Here is a 13,050-nt window from a genome sequence, read left to right as displayed (position 1 = left end):
AGTCAGGGAAGTAGCAGTCTTCGAAGCACTAGTCTGGGAGTCTCCAGTCGCAGCAGAACTTACGCCTCCAGTGGTCCCAGTCCCAGCACTGTGGGCCGCCCCGCCCCCGCCAGAGCTGTAAGGAGTCGGACCAGCGACTCGATGTGTCGGGTCAGCTGCGATGGTTGAGAATGATGATTGTTGGCCAGTTTTTTCTTTGAAACATTTGAAACATTTGAAACATTTGAAACATTTATTAATAGCCTATTAGGTACAGTTACATAATATGTTGTATGTATTGTTAGAGGCCAGCCTTTATATAAGCATAAGCTTTTCAGGCAAAAGTGAAGACAATAGATATATAAGAAAAAAAAAGGAATATTGCAAATATAACTTTGAACAAAAAAAACATACAAAATACAGAATACTGAACATTAGTTAGAAATATAACAGTGGTAGGATATACATACATAATGGAAGCTCGGCGAAATCAATAATATCATAATTAAAAATAATAAACCAAAGTAAAATAAAGAAAGAGAAAAAAAAATAATGTACAAAGAAGCAAATGAAATTATATACAGAATTATAGGATGAAGCAAAATGAAATAATAATAATAATAATAATAATAATAATAATAATAATAATAATAATAATAATAATAATGATAATAATAACAATAATAATAATAATAATAATAATAATAATAATAATAATAATAATAATAATAATAATAATAATATTACAATAATAATAATAATAATAATAATAATAATAATAATAATAATAATAGAGGGAAGGACAGAATAAATGGGTAATTCATTACGGAACAAGTGTGGGGGAGATGACGTTATATATGACTTGATGAGAAATTGGAATTTACTGGATAACAATCAATAGGTATCAAGCAGATGAAGCTTTAGTTTGTTTTTAAATATGTTGAGAGACGGAGCATTTTTTATATCCTGGGGAAGGGAATTCCAGATCAAAGGTCCCTGGTACATAGTGGAGTGCCGAAAGAGAGTAAGGCGATGTGATGGAAGGCAGAACTGCTCTCTGTGTCTAGTGGGATATAGATGAGTAGGGAGTGAGGCACTGATCTGATGTTTGTACATACAGGTAGCAATAGAAAGTTTAGTGATATCTTGTAGTTTGAGGATTTTTGTGTTTTTAAAGAGAGGGGTGGTGTGTTCAAGGTAAGAACTGTTTGTGATAATTCGAATTATCTTTTTATGTAGTAAGTTCAGACTAGTTAAGTGGGTGACATAAGTGGTACTCCAGATAGGATTGCAGTACAGAAGGTGAGGGTATATATGTGCATAATACAAGATTTTTAGTACTTCGCAAGGCATAAAATCTCTTAGACGATATAGCATAGCAGTGCTTCTTGAAAGTTTATTCGAAATATTGTTTATATGGGATTTGAAATTAAGGTTTTCATCAAACATAACTCCCAAAAACTTAAAACTAGTTGATCTACTAATAAGGTTATTATTGATTTTAAGGTCTGGCAAGTAAACATTTACTTTGTTAGAAAAGAACATATAAAAGGTTTTATTAGTATTAATTGTGAGTCTGTTGCTTAAACACCAATTATATAATTTGTTGAGGTCTTGGTTAGCTTGTGGGAATAATGTTTCAATATTAGAGTCAGTAAAATACAAAGTCATGTCATCTGCAAAGAGGATGGTGTTGGCAGAGGTGAAGATATTAGTAATGTCGTTAATATATATAAGGAACAAAATAGGCCCTAAAACACTCCCTTGTGGGACACCAGTAGAAATATTTCGAGTGGAAGACTTATGGCCATCATATATTGTGCACTGAGATCTGTTTGTTAGGTAGTCTTGAAACCAGGAGTGTAGAGGTCCTCGTATACCATAGAAATATAATTTGTCGAGTAGAATCATGTGGTTAACGGTATCAAAAGCCTTTGAGAAGTCAACAAAGATGGATAAGACTGATTGTTTAGTGTTAAGGGAAGAATAGAGATGAGAAGAAAACATACTGAGGGCGTCATAAGTGCTAGAACCTGACCTAAAGCCATATTGGCATCTACCCAAAATGTTCTTGCTATCAAGAAAAGAGCAATGCAATGGGGTAAGTAATTTCCTCAATATTACGTTTAATTATGTGGGCTGAGATTTCATTAACATTTGAGTTTTTACTTTTGAGAGTCTTGATAACATTCATCACGTCAGCAGAAGTGACTGGTAGGATAACCATTGAGTTTTGGTAATTTCCGTGGAGGAAATCAGTGGCATTTCTAGAAGCAGAAGGCAGTGCATCATTGAGCCTGGCTGCAATTTCACTGAAATGTTCATTAAGAGCTTCAGCAATTTCTTCTGGCTTAGTAAGTGTAGAATCTTTATGAGATAATGTTGTTATCATTGTTTTTGGTTTATGTCGACCTGCTAATTCATTGATGGTTTGCCATATTTTCTTGGTATTGTTTCTAAAGTTACTGAAAATTCTAATGTAGTAATTATATTTAGCTCTTCTAATTAATCGTGTAAGATGGTTGCGGTATAATCTGTAGGCGTTGTGATTGACAATTCCTAATTTGTACATCTTAAATAATTTACTTTTGTATTTTATCGAGTTAAGTATTCCTGATGTTAACCATGGGTTAGACAATCGTTTGGCAGTTACAAATTTAACTACTTTCGGGAAGTGCTTGTTATATAATTCATTTAAGGTTTCCATAAAATTGTTGAAGTTTACATTTATGTCATTTGAATTAAGTGTAACATTCCAATTGATTGCAGATAAACTAGTGGTAAACAGGTTATGTTGATGTCTGTTAAAGTGTCGATAGACTATTTTATGCTTTGTGCAAAGATCAGAGATTACTGCAATATGTAGGAATATGGGGAGGTGGTCAGATAATTGGTAGTGGATTATTCCAGAGGTAGAAGATGGAGTGAAGTTAGTCCAAATATGGTCGAGGAGTGAGGGTTGACCTAGGTTAGGATTATCTGGAAATCTAGTAGGACGAGAAATGTGCGGGAAATAATTCAAAGTCTGCATAGAATTCAAAAAGTGGTTGGTTGGTTGATGGGAAGAATGTTCTAAGAGATTAATGTTAAAATCCCCAAGTAGGACAGTGTTGTTGTTTTTAAAAAGATCATGAGATAGTATGTTGTGTAAAATATGTGTGAATTCTTCCACTCCAATATGCTTACTGTGCGGTCTGTATATAACAGAAAATATGAAGTTACTTGAAAGTTTTAACATAACAGTGCATATCTCTATGTCATCACTAATAAAGGTATATTGTTGAATAGGTATGGCTCGAAGGCCAGAGTTAATGAAAAGAGTAACTCCCCCATGTTCTCTATGAACTCTACTGGAGTGATAAGCGTCATAGCCTTCTAAGACGTAAAGATGTGAGGTTGAATCCTTTAACCAAGTTTCTGATAGTGCAATAATGTGTGGTGGGGTATTGAAGCATTTAAAGAGTGAGGAAAGACTATCAAAATTTTTGTGAAGGGATCTAACATTGAGGTGGAAGATGTTGAGGCAAGGATGTGACACATTACTGGTGTGTGAATTGTATTCCTCAATACTGTAATAATTAGAAAGGGAGTTAAGGTTAGCATGGCCATTTACTGCTCTTATGATCTCAGTGCCAATATCATCTGTACCCATTTGATTGTCACCAAAAATATCATCATAAAGTGATTCATAAAGATTCTCCATTGAAAATTAGAAGAATAAGTATAAAAAAAAAAAAAAAAAAATGTAAAGAGTAAACAGTGAAAAAAGATATATAAAAATATAAGATATTCCAATTAATACTTCAGATAAATACATACACTGACCCGACAGGCATATAATAGCAACGCTTGAAAATTAGTAAAGCTGTCATACTAATAAATGACTGCATAGCATTACAAGCAAGACACTATAGCGAAAAGTAAATGTGCTAGTAGTAGTAGCAGTAGTGGTGGTAGTAGTAGTAGTTGTTTTTGTAGTTGTTGTTGTTGTTGTTGCTGTTGTAGTAGCAGAAGTAGTAGTGGTAGTAGTAGTAGTAGAAGTAGTAGTAGTAGTAGTAGTAGTAGTAGTAGTAGTAGTAGTAGTAGTAGTAGTAGTAGTAGTAGTAGTAGTAATAGTAGTAGTAGAAGTAGTAGTGGAAGTAGTGGCAGCAGTAGCAATAGTAGTAGTAGTAATAGTAGTAGTAGAAGTAGTAGTAGTAGTTGAAGTAGTAGTAACAGGAGTAGAAGTAGTAGTAGTAGTAGTAGTAGTGGTGGTAAAAATAGCAATAGTGACAAGAGCTGTTGTAAGTGCTGGTAACATGGAAAAATAAAGGCCATAGCAGTGTGCCAAAAATAAGGGTGAATTTGTAATTGTTGTGAAGATATGATTGTTGTAAGTTATATGGAAAGAAAGAGTAAAGAAAATCAACAGGAAAAAAATCAATCAATTAAAAAAGAAAAAGAAGCAGTAATAGTGTCATACAAAAGAATCCGTGCATATATCCATACAGTTGTGACACAATAAGGGGAAGTAATCAATTAATGCATTATATACACAGAGTGGAACATTCTAGAAAAATGTAAATGCATTCAGCATAGGAGTTGATTAAGGTCACCTAAGCTTCATCTCTGAGTGCAGGGAATTTATCTAAGAAGGTTTGAAGGGATTCATCATTTGTTATGATATGTTTAAGGTTGGAACACTTCAATTTGACATATATTTTACCATCTCTAGTGTAGCATTGTTGGAACTGTTCTCTATGGAGTTTTCTGATGTTCCAGATAGCTTTAAAGATGGAAAGGCGTTTAGGAGTTAGGCTTTCATTGACATACAAGTTAGGTCTCATTGTGACACAGGCACTCATGATTTCATCTTTCTTTTGGCGGCTATGGAGTTTGATTATTATAGGTTTCTTTTGGTTCTGTTTTACTTTGTTGCCAAGTCTATGAGCTACATTGATGTCATTGCGGGATATATTTATTTTCAATGCTTCCTTGATAGTATTCACTACTACATCAGCTGCATTCTCACTGTTAGTTTCTTGAGGAAGGGCAGGGCCACTGATTATTATTGATTGATGATCAATCGCGTGTGACGGAAGTACGCGATTTTACCTTCATCTCTCGCTTTCTTCAGTAGAGGTAGTTGCTTCATCTTGATTTCTTGAGAGGCAGGGCAGAGATCTTCACTGATGTAGATGCCGGTTCCTTTGAGTTTCTTTGCATTCCTAATGACTGTTTCTCGGTCGCTGTACTTCTCAAACCGTACAACAACTGGCCGGGGGCGGGATGGGTTGACCGGTCCCACCCTGTGAGCACGTTCGAGACTCACAGGGGGAAGCTCTAGATTATCGTTGATCATCTTTGACACTTTGGTTCTTGTGTTCTCCCATGTTTCACCCGCTTGTTCTTGGAGGCCAGTGATCCGTAGATTATTGCGTCTACTATAGTCCTCGTTGTAGTTGAGTCGCTGTACCGTCTCCGAAACTTTGGATTCAAGTCCTTTAATAATCACTTGTTTCTCATTTAGCGTTTTCTGAAGCACTTTGATGTTGTTCTTTAAGTCCACAATTTCGGCCTGTGAGAATTCTAGACTTTTGATCAGATCAGTCACTGTACCTTCAACCAACTCTGTACGCTTATTGAGCTGTTCCACCACCAAGTCCATGGCGGAACGAAAGGCCCGTTCTTGAGAGTCCAGGAGCACTTTCACTGCCTCAAGATCCATGACTGGTGGCTGAGGCAGAGTTGGAGGAATTGGAAGGCACGTCTGATCGCTGCAAAGGTGTGCAAAGGTGTGTGTGTGTGTGTGTGTGTGTGATCAGCCAGTGGTATTTCATTTATCGCAAACACCAGTAGACGGACAGACGGAAAGGAATCAGAAACAGACTTAAAAGGATCAGAAACAAACATAATGGAATCAGAAACAGACGAAAAAGAGTAAAAAATGGACGGAAAAGAATTAGAAACAACAGAAAAGATCTAGAAACAAACATAAAGGAATAAAAAAAAAACAGATGGAAAATGATCAGATACGGACGAAAAAGGATCACAAACAGACATAACAGGATCAGAAACAGACATAAAGGTGTGTGTGTGTGTGTGTGTGTGTGTGTGTGTGTGTGTGTGTGTGTGTGTGTGTGTGTGTGTGTGTGTGTGTGTGTGTGTGTGTGTGTGTGTGTGTGTGTGTGGGAGAGAGGGAAAGAAACGAGATTAAGGAAAGATGGAGGCCGGGGAGCAGGTATGCGGGGCGCATAAACCCGAACTGTATTATTGTTCGGCACCATTGGGTTAAAAGTGGTTGAAAAAGGCCGTAGAGTCATGTCATCATACTCAGTATCCATAATGGCCCCAAGACGCAGAAAACGATGCTTTTATGGATAACTAAGAAAACTGTGAGATTCTATGCTCAGCTTAAATAAACATAAGCTTTCACATTATATATGCAATTCTTAGTCTGACTATATAGAATTTCTCTCTCAGCTTAAGTTTTATTATTTCAGGATTTATTCATACACTACTTTTATTCTTTCTCTCTTTATTGTATATATGATTAGTTATGTAAAATGTATTAACAATAAATAACACTCTACTCTCTCCTCTAAATGTTCATCAGTTTTCCTCATGCGGTCAATTTCATCTTAAGCTTAGAAAAACGGGCAAACCTTCTTTATATTTACAAATACCACAGAAATCTGTAACCGACGCTCAAAAATTTTATTTCAATGCATGTACAATACTCCCTATCCTAGTGGCCACTCCCGTGTGACTTAGCATTAGCCACGTTCTGCGCAATATTTTGGGACAAATTTCGCGGTCGTTTTGGTTTTGGGTTTGGTAAGTGGCTCGGTCGTCGTCCCTTACCAAGAGGGGCTGCACCTCTGGGTTTTCCTGGCCCTCTTCTTGCGATAGATGTTGGCTGGCATCGAATTTTTCCTCTGCCAGCTCCCTTATTGCAAAGGCCACTTCCAAAGGTCTGCAGTATGCTGTTCAGCTGATTCCCACTTTTCACAGTCTTTAACCGTCTCACAGCAGTACTGAGGGCTGCCGCAGTGTCACTGTTGGCATATTTTTCGACCACATTTTGGAATGTAGCTACAAACTCGCCAACATCTGGAGACTGGTGCGGATTTTCATCTTGATTCTCGACGTTCACTTCAGGAGGCATTAGCTGGATCTCTGTGCTTTCCTGGGATTCCTGAACAGGAGAAGCACAGGCAGTTTCTTCTTTTTCTAATGTTGGCTCCAACAGTCCTCTAAAAAAGCCTTCGGGTGGAACTTTCTCGTCGCCTACTGCCACTGACGCCAGCCACCGTCTGTTTTCAGTAGTGGCAGTGAAGACTTGGGGCAGGACCGTCATGCTGTAGTCTGCACAGGCAGCTTGATGTTTACACAAGGAACCATTTTCCCCTGCAGTACACTCACAAAATCCAGTCACAAGATCTACGTCGTACTGAAGGGATGGAGTAGACTGGCTCTGGACTCTGTACTTTCCGTTACCTTGGAAAGTAACCATTTCTAGAGGCAGTGTAGCCGTGCTTAATGATTTCACTCTCCGTCTGCCAAGCGCAACGTCCACCAGCCTCTTCTTCATGTAGCTGTCAAAGATTTCGGCCATGAAAATGATCAGCTGCGTTGCGTTGTATGCCTTGCATCTAAAAAAAAGAGAGAGAGAAAGAATAAATAGACAAGTAAGTAATGTTCTGCAAACACTTAAATGTTGATAAGGGGAAGCAACAGAATGCAACAGAATATTAGATTCAGGGGGGAACTTAATTATTAGAAAGGAAAATATGTTGTGTATGTGATTTACTGTAATGGAAACACTTGAATATAATAGGCAGTAATACCCTACTTACAATAATCACGGAAATCAAGAAAATTAAGGACATTGTCATCACTAGTAACGCAGATGAGTTTGTTGATGATGCGAAAATATGTAGAACAAAAAAAAAAAAAAGTAATAGAACACAGTCGAGCTTTACGAGAAGGCCTCCAATTGTACAACTATTCAGTAAAATGGCAGTTTGAATTTCATGTTGATGTATGGTACTTATATTAATAAAACCAGCCATCACAAATAAGAAAGAAACATCCCTTGGCGCTTACCTATTAAGAACGACTTCCTTAATGATGCACATTGTTGCCTCACAGAAGTTGTTGGTGTGATGTCCACGTAGCACCGCACCTGCCCTGAACGTTATCGCCCACTCGTCACTCCTTTCCATCAGTGAGCCTAGATAGCTGAAATAAGAAAACAAAAATAGTTGTTAGACCTAAATACTGGGTGTTCAGAAGAGCATGGAAACTCACACGACCTTACATTAACTATTTACAAAAGGCCAGCAAACATCTAGACAGCTCGTGAAGTCTGTAGTAGTAGTAGTAGTAGTAGTAGTAGTAGTAGTATATAAATGTTATCAATTATTATGATGATTTTGAAAATATTAAAAAAAAAAAAATGCATTATCTGTACTTATCATCCATATTACGAAATCACTATTGTTAGTTAGGATACTTCTCCGAAAGAGGATTAGCCTTGAATTTTCCCCATGACGTGAATAAATCGTTCTTCGTTGCTGAATATACGAGGCTTTTCACTATAGTCATAAGTTCCTGGCGATCTTCTTTCTTGATTTCGTGTCTCGAGTCCAATAGCCACCTCCATACTTGTTGTAGAAAATGAAAAATGCAGAGGAACTGTCGAGCTCCAGGCCAGGTTGCTGCTAGGGCTTTCCTCATGGCATCGCAGTTGTCAGTCATGAAAGTCTCCGGCGTGCCCTTCCCATAGAAGGCCTTTTCTGCTACAGCACTCTTAACCATTTCAAAACCTGTAGATAAGAGCAAAGGTGATTAACTTCAGATATATCCAAGTATGCGTCCAGAGCACAAGCCAAGCTTCACAGAAATGACAGTTACCCTAGGTTTCCAACCGACCCTTTGTGTGTGCGTGTGTGTGTGTGTGTAAGAGAGAGAGAGAGAGAGAGAGAGAGAGAGAGAGAGAGAGAGAGAGAGAGAGAGAGTTAGTATGCAATACGAAGACCATTTCTATGTATTTCTCACACGCACAATATACCGATTACAAATCCACAGTCGGAGTTAACAACATTCAGTAAAAGGAAAATTGTCAGACTTACCTTTTTCAGTGTTGCTTCATCTTGGGAAGATGTAAACAGCACTGCCAGTGGAGCAGCACCTGCTGGTCCAGCACAGAGGAAGGAATAACTGAAGTGTTGAGTTGGTCAACACATCCCGTGGCATCCACAAAGATTACTTCTCCAGCTTCCCTAAATTTAATGTGGACTCTCTTCATAAAGCTGTAACAAGTACTGCAGTAAAACTTCCTTCTGATATGTCCTCCAGTATCGTCACATCTGGGTTATTTGCGGCATACTTTCTGATTGCCTCTGCCATTGATAAGTTCTTCAGGCCACCATGTTCATTCTTCAGCCATTCGTCTCTCATATAACTGATAGCACGAGGCGATGGGTTTATAGCATGATTGGCCTGTCCAAATAAGTCATCACACAGCCCCATTTTTAGGACATGGAATCTTCCAGCCTGATTAGCAGTCATTCCTGAAAATTGAAAATTGAACGTATAGCAGAATGTGTTGTCCATGGTGCTCGCGCAGACATGAATAATGTACCTAGCTATTAAAATATTCCTTAAATCTATGTCACATGCAGTCTGAAGTGTTAAAATATTACACAGTCAATAGTGCAAGTGCACTAAGAGACACAACATAAAATGCTACATCAATCCTGCTTAGAAATTAGTATTTTCAGAACGAAAACGAAATGAAGTAGTCAGTGAACAATTAGTTACCGTACCTTGCTCAAAATACTTAATAAAAGTCTCCCTCGTTTCCGGAAGTACCCTAAGCTGGTTCAGAGCTTCTGCAGACTGTAGAGAGTGATTGTGCTGTCCCTTCAGTTTTACGAAGCATGGGTGTGTGGCCATCAGTTTGTCCTTCTTTACAGTGTCCTTAGTTATGAACCGAATGACAACGTCCATTGTTACAGGGCACCTACGAACAAGGTTAAGATGAATATCAAGAACAGCATAGATAAGAAATGGGGATGGTAGAAGGAGCTGCCTTGAGTACGAGAGGTTTGCAGTTTCCTTCATATAGTGTGTTAAAAATAACTGATATGTATTTTGAACCGCAGGGCATAGTAAATGTATCCTATTTATAGAACAAATTTTTAACAGGTACTTACCCAGTATATGTTCTCTTCTTTCCCAAGTGGCGAGCAGCACCATGATGACAAATTAGTATTTTATGCTGTCTGGGGTGTTACCTGAACTGACCTGATCCTGACCTGACCTGACCTGACCTGAACTTGATGTCGTTAAAACTGTTAATAAGGACCTTGATGTAAACATAGCATATAAATATATCTCCACCATTAAATCAACGTTAGTAAAAAACAAGAATTTTGTAGATGGTACAGCTGGCGTATATAAAATTGACTGTAAAGATTGTGACCTTGTTTATATTGGAGAAACTGTTAGAAATTTAGAAACTCGTGTAAAAGAACATCTATATGCTTTTCGGACATGTAACCTGAATAATGCTATGTTTAAACATGCTTCAGAAAATAATCACTCTATTAACTGGGACGACAGTCAGCTATTGTATAAATGTAATAACTTTAAGAAACGTAGAATAATAGAGTCTGCATGTATACAAAAGTTTGATAATTTTAATCTTAATGAAGGTAATTTTAAGCTAGACCCTGTAATCCGTTCTTTAGTGCTGACCTCATTACCCTCCCTAGGGAACTCAGGTCAACGTGAGGTGGATAGGGGTGGGGGGTAGACAGGACTAGTATGGGAGAATCAGGTAGACGTGACAGAGTAGAGTGTTATTTATTGTTAATACATTTTACATAACTAATCATATATACAATAAAGAGAGAAAGAATAAAAGTAGTGTATGAATAAATCCTGAATGATCATTAAGAAAAGTGCATTTTATATATATATATATATATATATATATATATATATATATATATATATATATATATATATATATATATATATATATATATATATATATATATATATATATATATATATATATAAATAAATAATAAAACTTAAGCTGAGAGAGAGAAATTCTATATAGTCAGACTAAGAATTGCATATATAATGTGAGGGCTTATGTTTATTGCAGCTGAGCATAGAATCTCACAGTTTTCTTAGTTATCCATAAAAGCATCGTTTTCTGCGTCTTGGGCCATTATGGATACTGAGTATGACGACTCTACGGCCTTTTTCAACCACTTTTAACCCAATGGTGCCGAACAATAATACAGTTCGGGTTTATGCGGGCGGGGCATATTCCATCCAGGTCATTAACCTAATGTCTTTACCCTTTTCCGTGATTATAATCTTGTGGTCATTCGAGCTCTTTTTTTCCGCGATCTTATCTTAACCCTTCAACTACCCCCTCTTCCGTCACCCCTCCCCACCGCTGGGCACCCCCACTCCCGTCACCCCCCGGTTCCGTACGCTAGCCCGAGAGGGGGTGGATGGGGTGGGGTGGGGTGGGTGTAGGGGGGTTGGTGAAAAGGTGAAAGATGTGGGGGGTGGGGGGTGTCCAGCTACCCCCTCTTCCGTCATCCACCCGCTGACCCCCCCAACCCCCACTTCCGTCACCCCCCACTTCCAATTACCCCCAATTCTGTACCTACGTTAGCCATTTTCCAATCACTAGGAACGATACCATGGTGCAAAGACATATTAAACAGCATTGTTAAAGGTCTGAGTATCTCTCTTGATATTCCTTTAAGTACTCTAATTTTGGATATATTTTATCAAGTCCTGGACTTTTGTTAGTTTTAAGTGACTGCAGCGCTTTGAGAACCTCATCTGTACTGATTTCAAAGTCAGGGAGAGTACGACTGGGATTTCCAATAGTGGTAGGAACAGCAGCAGTATCGGTAGAATTACTATTAAAAACCGAGGCGAAATAAGAATTTAACGTGTTCGCTATGCGTTGGGTGTCTGTCACGATATTGCCCGAATTATCTGTTAATGGGCCAATCCCACTTCGAATCTCTCTTTTTTTGTTTTGTTTTTTGTTTTTGTTTATATACCTAAAAAAACTTTTAGGATCTGACTTGCAATTTACCGCAATGTTTACTTCGTACCTCCGTTTCGCCTGTTTGATTAAACTTTTGACTTGTCGTCTTGCTTCGTAGTACCGTGTACTATTTTCGGTAGAGTTATCGGTTTTCTTTTGCCTATATAACAAGTTCCTCTTTTGGAGAGCAAGTTTGATTTCATTATAAAACCACGGAGGATTTTTAACTTTTCGACGCTTTTCACAAGATTGCACGGATCAGTTAGAAATTAAGCTTTAAAGTCTTGCCAAGATTCTTCGACGTCGCTGTTGGATACTAATTGAAAGCTCGTTAATGACTGTCTTATTCTTTCAAAATTCGCTCTTTTAAAATTGACATACAATAATGCAATCCTTGTTTGAGCTCTTATGTCGAGACGCACCAGTCTCGCATGATCCGAGGTGTTCGCCAACGCTGACATTGTCAACTAAGTTCTCTTGGGTTACTAATACAAGATCAAGAATATTATTATCGCGCGTTGTTTCACTAACCATTTGGCTAAGGCAGTTATTTTCAACGAAGTCTAACATCCTATGCGATTCCCCCTCGGATCCCGTGAGTGTCTGCCAGTCTATATGCGGTAGATTAAAATCGCTCAAAATCATGCATCATTGTTTCGGAGATTTCTTTGCAAAACGCTATATATTATTTCATCATTCTCGCGTGATTGGCCTGGAGGCCTGTAAGTGACGGATATGTTGATTTTTAATTGATCGGTATTTGAGCTCACGCTCAAGTGTTCTACAGTACTGTTCTCTGGTGTTTTATCAACGGGCTGTAAGCTACTTTTGACGTAAAGAGCCACTCCTCCACCTCTACGATTAACTCGGTCTTTATTGAAAAATATAAAGTTATTTACATTATATTAAAAAAATTCAGTTATTAATAGCGGTGTCAATAAATGTTTCAGTTACGGCAATTACATCAACGTCTTCTGTTTTAGGTAGGGACTGCA

The 13,050-nt window shown here is 37.9% G+C and overlaps 1 protein-coding gene across 1 annotated transcript; it reads right to left on the bottom strand.

The window, feature by feature from the left end:
- Positions 1-6,205: 6,205 nt before the first annotated feature.
- Positions 6,206-8,446, bottom strand: LOC126989405 (uncharacterized). Its single transcript, XM_050848002.1, has 2 exons — positions 8,068-8,446; positions 6,206-7,613 (listed from the first exon to the last, which is right to left on the bottom strand). The coding sequence occupies exons 1-2, from the start codon at positions 8,184-8,186 to the stop codon at positions 6,707-6,709; spliced, it is 1,026 nt and encodes a 341-aa protein (XP_050703959.1). The 5' UTR covers positions 8,187-8,446; the 3' UTR covers positions 6,206-6,706.
- Positions 8,447-13,050: the final 4,604 nt, after the last annotated feature.

Source organism: Eriocheir sinensis, unplaced genomic scaffold (genome assembly GCF_024679095.1).
Source record: "Eriocheir sinensis breed Jianghai 21 unplaced genomic scaffold, ASM2467909v1 Scaffold1154, whole genome shotgun sequence".
In the NCBI taxonomy this organism is placed as follows: domain Eukaryota; kingdom Metazoa; phylum Arthropoda; class Malacostraca; order Decapoda; family Varunidae; genus Eriocheir; species Eriocheir sinensis.
The sequence above is the reverse complement of the archived record's forward strand: the minus strand, read 5'-3'. Positions and strand labels throughout refer to the sequence as shown.

Bases quoted from the DNA above. Each gene is read 5' to 3' on its own strand.
- LOC126989405 (XM_050848002.1), bottom strand. From the start codon at position 8,186: ATGGAAAGGAGTGACGAGTGGGCGATAACGTTCAGGGCAGGTGCGGTG. The intron at 7,614-8,067 runs GTAAGCGCCAAG...TCTTTTTTTTAG, and splicing joins AAGGAAGTCGTTCTTAATAG to ATGCAAGGCATACAACGCAA.